The 10790-nt window shown below is 45.2% G+C and overlaps 1 protein-coding gene across 1 annotated transcript in view; it reads left to right on the forward strand.

Annotated features, from left to right (window-relative positions):
- Window positions 1–304: 304 nt before the first annotated feature.
- LOC143984130 (class I histocompatibility antigen, F10 alpha chain-like) overlaps window positions 305–10790 on the forward strand; it is a 174296-nt gene continuing 163810 nt past the window's right edge. Inside the window, exon 1 of the mRNA XM_077484443.1 lies at window positions 305–432. Coding sequence (XP_077340569.1) covers window positions 375–432 — 58 coding nt within the window. The 5' untranslated portion in view covers window positions 305–374. The remainder of the gene's footprint in view (window positions 433–10790) is intronic.

The raw sequence follows: 10790 nt of genomic DNA on the forward strand, positions 1-10790 counted from the left end.
ATAATGGTGGAAAAATAATCTTTTCTATTCTGAACTGCGAATGACAAAACGGCCGCCAGTAACAAGGCTTCAGTTCTTGTTCCAACCAATCACATCTCCCCGCTCAGTGATCATGGCTCAGGATGTGGAATTCCCCACGTCTCAGCATTTTACTTTCACTTTCTCCCATTCTATTCCTCAACTAGACAACCTTTTCACACTGCTTCTGCCCAGCAACTGGTGATCATCTCTGTATGAATTTTTCTATTGGATGGGGGATAATTATCACCCAATCAGCAGCGTCCTGTGTACAGAGTCTCCGCCTCCTCCTGCACATAGTATCAGTAGAAGTGGGTGAGGTGAGAGGACGGTTCTGGTTCCGTACAAAGAAGAGAATGAGGCTCTTTGTGGCCGCCGCACTCCTCTGTGTGTCTGTCATAGGAGTCCATTCCGGTGAGTACAGCACCGGTATATGGGGGGTGTGGAGGGTCTGTGTTATGCCGTGTATGAGTTATAATCTCTATCAGTGCTGCACACACTACTATACAAACACTTTACTAATAATAGGTGACAAATGCGGAGCTTCCAGCGGTCCTTCATATGGGACTAAAGCCGGCCATAGACGGGCCTGTTCTTTTATTCAGCCAGCGGACAGAATAAGAGACAACTAATGCGGCGTACACACGACCGGACTTTCCAGCAGAAAAGGTCCAGCAGAATAATTCCGTCGGATGTTACGATGGTGTGTGGGCTTCATTGGACGTTTTTTCTTAAATTCCGAGGGACCTATAAATAGAAAACGTTTCACATCTGTCCGACGGACTCAATTTCTATCAGGAAAACCCTTCGTCTGTGTGCCGGTCCGACAGACCAAATACGATCCCAGGACAGCGATTGGCTACTGCAGTGGTCATCAACCCTGTCCTCAGGGCCCACTAACAGGCCAGGTTTGCAAGATAACTGAAATCAGAGGCGGCTCTAGACTTTGTGAGGCCTTAGGCAAAACTTAGACATGAGGCCCCATTCACGCCCATAATGGGAAAAATATGATTATAAAAATGATATATATATGTTACACGCACACAGATATAGATCAAATTGTGCAGCTGCCTACTTATTATCCTCTGTGCTGTCTTGTAAATGTGAATTCATGCAGGAGATGGTCATAGACTGCGGAAAATTATACAGGAGATGGTCAAAGACTGTGCAGCCATAATACAGGAGACGGTCAGAGACTGTGTGTGGCCATGATACAGGAGGCAGTCAGAGACTGTGCCGACAGTGATACAGAAGACAATCAGAGACTGTGCAGACAATGATACAGGAGACGGTCAGAGACTGTGCCGACAGTAATACGGGAGACGATCAGAGACTGTGCCGACAGTGATACGGGAGACGATCAGAGACTGTACCGACAGTGATACAGGAGACGGTTTTATTATGGTAATGACAAGCAAACTCTTACCTGGCTAACACGGTAAGAAAAGTTGAAGCCACAGACAGGGTGCTGACAGACAATCATGCCACAAAGATGCAGGAGATGGTCAGAGACTGTGTGGAAAATGATACAGGAGATGGTCAGAGACTGCGCAGCCAATGATACAGGAGACGGTCAGAGACAGTGCAGACAATGATACAGGAGACGGTCAGAGACTGTGGAGCCATGATACAGGAGATGGTCAGAGACTGTGCCGACAGTGATACAGGAGACGGTTTTATTATGGTAATGACAAGCAAACTCTTACCTGGCTAACACGGTATGAAAAGCTGGAGTCACAGACAAGGTGCTGAGAGACAATCACACCACAAAGATGCAGGTGATGGTCAGAGACTGTGTGGAAAATGATACAGTATATGGTCAGAGACTGTGCAGCTAATGATACAGGAGACGGTCAGAGACTGTGCGGACAATGATACAGGAGACGGTCAGAGACTGTGCGGACAAAGATACAGGAGACGGTCAGAGACTGTGCGGACAATGATACAGGAGACGGTCAGAGACTGTGCAGCCAATGATACAGGAGACAGTCAGAAACTGTGCGGACAATGATACGGGGATGTTCAGAGACTGTGCGGACATGATCTAGGAGATGGTCAAAGACTGTGCAGAGAAATGATACAGGGGATGGTCAGAGACTGTGCGGCCATGATATAGGAGATGGTTAGAGACTGTGCGAACAATGATACAGGAGACGGTCAGAGACTGTGTGCAGACAATGATACAGGAAATGGTCAGAGACTGCGCAGTCATGATAACAACAGAATTAGCATAATTGATAACTTAAGAGTGTAATTCTTCTTCATGGTCAGCAGGTTTAGGGAGAGGGTAAATAACACTGCTATATTACTTAACTGTAATAGAGAAGGTGGTACTGGTACACCATTCTGGGTGTACAGTCTGGCAGAGGAATATGAATCACAAAAATAGCTGCACAGAATTATAAATCTTTTGGTAGAGGAAATATTTCACATATGTGTGTGAATAGATGTTTGCCTGGCGTTAATTTTGAAAGCAGAACGAGCAAGATAAGCAGCAAGATAAATAATTAAAATAATTAAAATGAAAAATAAAATAAGCCCTCCAGTTTGAACGACAGCCAGCCTCACTAAATGGCATTCAACTGGAATGTACATGCCCTCAGCCTGTCATTCAACAAGTAAGGAGAAGGGCACAATGATGATCCCATTCAGTGGTGGCTGGTGCTCAAAATTTTTGGGGGGGAGCAAACAAACTGTGCCATCAAACGCAGCCACTGTGCCCATCAAACGCAGCCACTATGCCATCAAACGCAGCCACTGTGCCCATCAAACGCAGCCACTGTGCCCATCAAAAGCAGCCACTGTGCCATCAAATGCAGCCAATGTGCCATCAAACGCAACCACTGTGCCCACCAATTGCTGCCACTGTGCCCATCAACCGAAGCCACTGTGCCATCAAACGCCGCCACTGTGCCATCAAAAGCTACTAAGGTCCAAAGAGCGTAAGAGAACCAACCTTCAGTATGGTGGAACTATTTTAATTCTATTGATCCAGGCAAACCAAAACCTCAGTAAAGCAGATGACAAGTTATTTTTACAATGTGGGAAAATAAAACTGTACATGATACATGAATTATTATTAATTTGAGAAAAGAAGCACTTTGCCATGAAAGAAGAAACCTCCAAGAATTCATAATATGACCTAAAGCCCAGGCAGAGATAATATGGTCTTTGACTTGGGGGTGCATTATACATATATATACATTTTATTCATTATTTATATAGATACATTATATATATACCGTATATACTCGAGTATAGGCCGACCCGAATATAAGCCGAGGCCCCCAATTTACCCCCAAAAAAACTGGCAAACTTATTGACTCGTGTATAAGCCGAGGGTGAGACATGCCTGTCCATCCCTGTGTGTGTGTCCGTCCATCCCTGTGTGTCCGTCCATCCCTGTGTGTCCGTCCATCCCTGTGTGTCCGTCCATCCATCCCTGTGTGTGTGTGTGTCCATCCATCCATCCATCCCTGTGTGTGTGTGTCTCCATCCATCCATCCATCCATCCCTGTGTGTGTGTGTCTCCATCCATCCATCCATCCATCCCTGTGTGTGTGTGTCTCCATCCATCCATCCATCCATCCCTGTGTGTGTCTCCATCCGTGTGTGTGTGTGTGTGTGTGTGTGTGTGTGTGTGTGTGTGTGTGTGTCCAGCCTACCTTTGTCCCGAGCCTCCGTCCCGTGCCTTGCCTCCTTGCCTCCGTCCCGTGCCGTGCCTTGCCTCCTTGCATCCGTCCCGTGTCGTGCCTTGCCTTGCCCCCGTCCCGTCCCGTCCCGTGCCGTGCCGTCCCGTGCCCTCTTCGTCGGCGGCCATTGTAAAGTTCAAAAGCTGCGCCGCCGCCTTCGCCTGTGATAGGCGGAACACTGAATTTCCCAGCAGCCTGTGTTCCGCCTATCACAGACGTCGTATCATCCTCGTCCGTAGTACGAGGATGATACGACGTCCGTGATAGGCGGAACACAGGCTGCTGGGAAATTCAGTGTTCCGCCTATCACAGGCGAAGGCGGAGCCGGAGGCGCGGCTTTTGAATAGAATGGCCGCTGTCTGTCTGCTCGACACGCTGATCGAGCGGGCAGACAGCGATGACTCGAGTATAAGCCGAGGGGGGCACTTTCAGCCTCAAAAAAGAGGCTGAAAATCTCGGCTTATACTCGAGTATATACGGTATATATATATATATATATATATATATATATATATATATATATATATATATATATATATATATATTTATTTATTTATTTATATAGATACATGTTATTTTATATATATATATATATATATATATATATATATATATATATATATATATATATAAAATAAATAATAATTGTATTATTATTTTTATACATATATATATATATATATATATATATATATATATATATATATATATATATATATATATATATAGTGCTTTCGGCTAAGTCAATGCTGTACTGTATTCTAACTTGACATTACATTAGAGCACAAGTACAATTTACATAATAAATATATATATATATATATATATATATATATATATATATATATATATATATATATATATATATAGACACTACCTGCTCCTCGCCTTGGTGACTAAAGGTAGGACTCAGAGAAGCAACACACGATGTTTTCTCTCTCTCTCTGCCCTGCAGTGCAATCTGGGAGTTGTAGTCTCTGCAGAACACAGGCACCATATGGCCATGTTGAAGTCTGTGTGCCTGTGCTCTGTGGGAGAACTACAATTCCCGCCATGCACTGGGGCTCCCGGGAAGGGCTGGGACTCGGAGGATGGCGCTGTAGCAGTGGAGCCTGCTATTAGACACAGGCAGCCTGAGCCATGCCCACACCATCCACCACCATGACAAGTGACTGAACTGTGACTGTTATCCCCCCTCGTCCACCACCGCGGAGCGCAGTGGTGGATCAGCTCACTCTGCACCGCAACTGTGTGCAGCGCGCCCGCCGCCCACTCACCTCACCGCTTGGGAGTCCCAGTGTCCCACACTGTACACAACAGCAACTCAACATCTGAAAGGCAAATTAGGCAATCGCGCGACGGCGAGGCCCTTTCTGTGGGCGAGGCCTAAGGCAATCGCCTAATTTGCCTAATTAAAGAGCCGCCTCTGACTGAAATACATCACAGGTGATATCATTTGCTGCTCAGTGATTGCAGTATTCTAGTCTGCATCTCCCCAAGGTAATACATAAAACCTAGCCTGTTAGTGGGCCCTGAGGACAGGGTTGATGACCACTGGGCTACTGGATATTGAACTTCCTTCTCTAGTCCTGTCATATGTCATCATGTTCAAAAATGAACGGACTTTGGTGTGTGGACAAGTCCGTTTGGTCGGAACTCCGTTGGGAAGACCGTTGGACCTTTTCTGAGGGAAAGTCCGGTTGTGTGTACGTGGAATGACGGATTCCTCCATCCACACAGGACATCGTATTCTGACAGCGAGACTCCCCACTGACTGTACATCCATCAACAAACCTTCTACTTGTTTGTTTGACAGAAGACGATCAAACGATCACATTCTGTCTAACTGGACAGTCCACACACTGATGGAAATTTGAGTGATCGCTGATAATCCAGATCAAATTTCCATTTGTCTCTGGCCGGATTTATCTCCTCGCTCCTCCTTTCCTCCTCAATGTGTCCTCTATGTGGTCTGATGTACACCTCTAATGTATGATTTACCAATCACATATGTAATAGTGCACTAAACATTCCATACAACATTTAAATGTCCACATTTAAAAAAAAAATTGTATAAAAATGGAAAGTCATGATGAAAAGTAGAACTTGTTGGTATAACCCAGTGCTCTCCACACTGCAGACCTTTGCTAGCTATTCCTGCTAATTATGTGAGGCACTATTCCTTCCACTGACACCAACAATGGGGTACTTTTCCTCCCCCCAATACCAATGATGGGGCATTACTCCTACTGACCACCAACACAGAGGCCATGTTTATTCTCATTGGTGCTGGGCCCGGGACATTTTTTACCCTCACTGGCCACAATCTGGCCCCCCTAAAGTCTGAAGGACAGTAAACTGGCTCTTTGGAAATGTTTGGAGCCCCCCGGTGTAACCAATCATTTTATGTTTGAGAATTAATACTTTGTGGCTCATGTAAATGGTGCATGGCTGGAGGGTGCTCTTTAACCACTTGCCGCCCACCCTATTACAAATTGACGGCGGCAAAGTGGTTTCATATTCCTGATTGGCCGTCATATGACGTCCTCAGGATTATGAGCCACTGCGTGCCCCCGGGGGCGCGCGTGGCGGCGATCGTTGTTGTGGGGTGTCAGTCTGACACCCTGCAACTACGATCTCGGTAAAGAGTCTCCGACGGAGACTCTTTACCACGTGATCAGCCGTGTCCAATCACAGCTGATCACAGTGTAAATAGGAAGAGCCAGTGATCGGCTTTTCTTCACTCGTGTCTGTCAGACGCGAGTAGAGGAGAGCCAATCGGCTGCTCCTCTGACAGGGGGAGCCTGTGCTGATCGATTATCAGCACAGCCCCCCCGAGGATGCCAACACTGGATCACCAGGGATGCCACCAGACCACCAGGGAGGCCCAGGATAAGGTATGACACCCTAGACCACCAGGGATTCCAGTCAGTGCCACAATGGATGCCAATCAGTGCCCATAATGGATGCCAATCAGTGCCCACAATGGACATCACTGATTGGCATGCATTATTGTTTGGCACTGATTGGCATCCATTAGTACAGTATATTATAATAAAATGCCGCCTATCAGTTCCCATCCGTGCCACCTATCAGTGCCCATCCATGCCACCTATCAGTGCTCATCCATGCCCACCTGTGCCGCCTACCCATGCCCACATGTGCCGACTACCTATGCCCACCTGTGCCGCCTATCCATGCCCATCCATGCCAGCTATCATTGCCAATTTGTGCCACCCAACAGTGCCCATCCGTGTCACCCATCAGTGCCACCCATTAGTGCCCATCAGTGCCGCATATCAGTGCCACATATCAGTGTCCATCAATGCCACCTCATCAGTGCCACTTCATTGGTGCCACCTCATCGGTGCCCATCAGTGCCGCCTTATCATTGCCCATCAGTGTATCTCCATCAGTGCCCATCAGTGAAGGAGAAAATTTACTTATTTACAAAGTTTTGAAACTGAAACAAAAAAAACATTTTTTTCAAAATTTTCAGTATTTTTTATTTGTTTAGAAAAAAATAAAAACCGCAGAGGTGATCAAATACCACCAAAAGAAAGCTCTATTTGTGGGGAAAATATGGGTACAGTATAGCATGACCGCGCAATTGTCATTCAAAGTGCGACAGCGCTGAAAGCTTAAAATTGGTCTGGGCAGGAAGGTGTTTAAGTGCCCGGTATTGAAGTGGTTAAGCAGTTTTTGTGAAGTCTCCAGTCACACCTATGTGACAATGCACTACTAGAGGAATCCCATTATGGGTTATAGGGCTTGTATTTATGTAATGGGCTTCTATGTAACTTGAATAAAGGAGCAGGCGCTTTGTTTGGTGTGACATTTGTGGCCCCGTAGACTATGGACACCGATGACAATACAGACACACAGGGGAGTCTATAAAGCCGTCCTTCCTCATCACAGAAAGTTAGGAGGCAGAACACAAATAGGAGTTTATGGTGATTCTACCTATTAGGACTTCTCAGATCAGATTGTTTATATATAAAGAGACTCTGATCATTCCATGTATGAGCGTCTCTAGTCCAGGTCAGGTATTTGTTCATCTTCAATTAAAGGAAGTTCTTCATATGAAAATAACCGAGGGAACCATTTTGTGTTGATGGTGTGAAAACAGTTTCGATTTACTAGACTAAGGCCACGTACACACGGGCGGACTGTTCGCCCAACTTTGTCCGCTGAACAGTGTTTCAGCGGACAATCCGCTCATGTGTGGGCTTCAGCGGACTGTTTCAGCGGACAGTCTGACGAACAAAGTCTTTCGGAATTTCCGTAAGACAGTCCGTCCAAACTTGGTTTCAGCGGACAGTCCGCTCGTGTGTAGGCTAGTTCGACAGACTAAGTTTGGCGCATGCTCAGAAAGGATTTACACGGCGAAGGTTGCATTGCAGTGTATTGGACGTCGAATTTCTCGTCCCGTCGTACGTGCCGTTCACGTCATCGCGCGCGCTTTCAGCGGACTGTCTGCTCATCGTGTGTGGTCAAGTCCGTTCATGCAAATTTTGAACGGACTGTTTGTCGGATTGTCTGACGAACTTAGTTGGGCGAACAGTCCGCCCGTGTGTACGCGGCCTAAGGTGTGGCTGAATGTATCAGTGAGAGCTGTGGGGGGTTATTGGGGATTGAGACTTAAAGCTGTTCCTTTAGTTTTGGGTAGGGAGGGATGAGAACGGTTTTAGGTATTTATCGCTTTCTGTGACCCCATTGGGGTGATTTCACCTCACTCTGTACTGCAGATACCGGGAGAGGAATGGGCATGTCTATAGGAAGACCGGGGCTTTTTTCAGTGGGAATGCAGTGCTAAATGTATGTAATGACAGTGTGTACTGGAGAGTATATTGATGCTGGCTACTGGGGGTCATATTATTTCATGGGGTCTTATGTTGCTGGGGGATCAATTGTTCCTGGTAGGGATCTAATATTGAGGGGGGAGTCTACTGATGCAGGCTGCTGGGAGATCTATTGTTGTTGTGTACTGTTGATGGGGGATCTATTGTTGTATGTGTGTCTATTGTTGTTGATGGAGGGTCTATTGTTTCTGGGAGTGTGTTATGTTTTTGGGCGGAATCTACTGTTGAGGGAGGAGTCTACTTATGCAGGCTGTTGGGGATCTTTTGTTGCTGTGGGGCTATATTGTTGCTGAGGCTGTTGGGGGAATCTATTGTGTCTGGAGGGATCTGTTGCTGATGGGGGATTTTTGTCATTGGGGTCTATTGTTTATTACTTCAGGAGATCTATTGTACTGCTTTTCCCCAAGGGGTGACTTGGAAGGGGGGGAGGGGAATACCTTCACCTATTCTGAGGGAAAAAAAGCTTTAAAGGAAGACAGTGCTTAGAACCATCCCCAATATATCTAAACCAACAACAAAGCTTTGTCTAGATTAAGAATAACATTTTTTTTTGGTTTTATAAAAAAAAATATCTGATCTCTGCGGGAGAACGCTCTTATTATTCATTTCACGCTCCTAATCTCACACTAGCAGCAGAATTAGTATAACTGCCACTTTATCTCATGGATGTCATTTCATCACTGAGACCCCTTTCACACCGAGGGCGTTTTGCAGCGCCTGCAATCTGTCCTCAAACTGCTGCTCCATTGTCTGTAGTGTGAAAGCCCCCGAGGGCTTTCACACTGGAGCGGTGCGCTGGCAGGACGTCAGGAAAAGTCCTGCCAGCAGCTTCATAGGAGTGGTGTGTTTACCGCTCCTCCACCACTGCTCCCCATTGAAATCAATGGGACAGCACTGCAATACTGCAGCTATTGTGGGCAGTTTTAACCCTTTCTCGGCCGCTAGCAGGGGTAAAAGCGATGCGCTAGCGGTCGAAAATGTGCCGCAAATCTGACGGTAAAAAGCCGCTAAAAATAGCGGTGTTTTACCGCCGACGCTATGGGCGGCTTGGTGTGAAAGCCCTGGGACAGAAATGGGGGACAGAAATGACCAGTGAGAGAGAAGCAATGGAGCGATATTGTACTGGTTCAGGTAACACCATAGAAGGTAAATTGATGCTTAACGATTGTTTTATAGGCGGGTTGTGAAAAGCTTCAGAATAAATAGTGTGATGTGATCTTCAGGTTCTATATATGATTATGTGTACATAGAAACCTACGCTATTTAGTTCAGTGTGCTTAAAATTCCTGCCAAGGCTCCATGCACACCGGGCTTAAAAACATCAGTTCTCTCTGGAGTGAAATCCGCTCATATAGAGCATTTTTATACATAGTTTAGGAGAGTTTTAAGGTTTTTTTTTTCTGCCTCCAAGCTCCAATTAACCACTTAAGGACCAGGCCTCTTTTTCGGACTTGGTGTTTCCATGTTTAAAACAGTTTTTTTTGCTAAAAAATTACTTAGAACCCCCAAACATTTTATATTGTTTTTTTTCTAACACCCTAGAGAATAAAATGGCGGTCATTGAAATACTTTTTTTCACACCGTATTTTCGCAGCGGTCTTAGAAGCGCACTTTTTTTGGAAAAAATTCACTTTTTTGAATAAAAAAATAAGACAACAGTAAAATTAGCCCAATTTTTTTATACTGTGAAAGATAATGGTATGCCGAGTAAATTGATACCCAACATGTCACGCTTCAAAATTGCGCCCGCTCGTGGAATGGCGTCAAACTTTTAGCCTCAAAAATCTCCATAAGCGACATTTAAAAAATTCTACAGGTTGCATTTTTTGTGTTACAGAGGAGGTCTAGGGCTAGAATTATTGCTCTCGCTCTACCGATCGCGGCGATACCTCACATATGTGGTTTGACCACCGTTTTCATATGCGGGCGCTACTCACGTATGCGCTCGCTTCTGTGCGCAAGCTCGTCGTAACGGGGTGTTTTTAAAAATTATTTTTTTTTTCTTATTTATTTTAATTTATTTTATTTATTTTTACACTTTAAAAAAAAAAAAAAAATGGATCACTTTTATTCCTATTACAAGGAATGTAAACATCCCTTGTAATAGAAAAAAGCATGACAGGTCCTCTTAAATATGAGATCTGGGGTCAAAAGGTCCTCAGATCTCATATTTGGGCTAAAATGCAACAAAAAAAAAAGAAAATCTGACATTTAAAAA

Source organism: Lithobates pipiens, unplaced genomic scaffold (assembly GCF_037356315.1).
Source record: "Lithobates pipiens isolate NorthernLeopardFrog02 unplaced genomic scaffold, aLitPip1_a1.2 Scaffold_1, whole genome shotgun sequence".
Taxonomy (NCBI): Eukaryota; Metazoa; Chordata; class Amphibia; order Anura; family Ranidae; genus Lithobates; species Lithobates pipiens.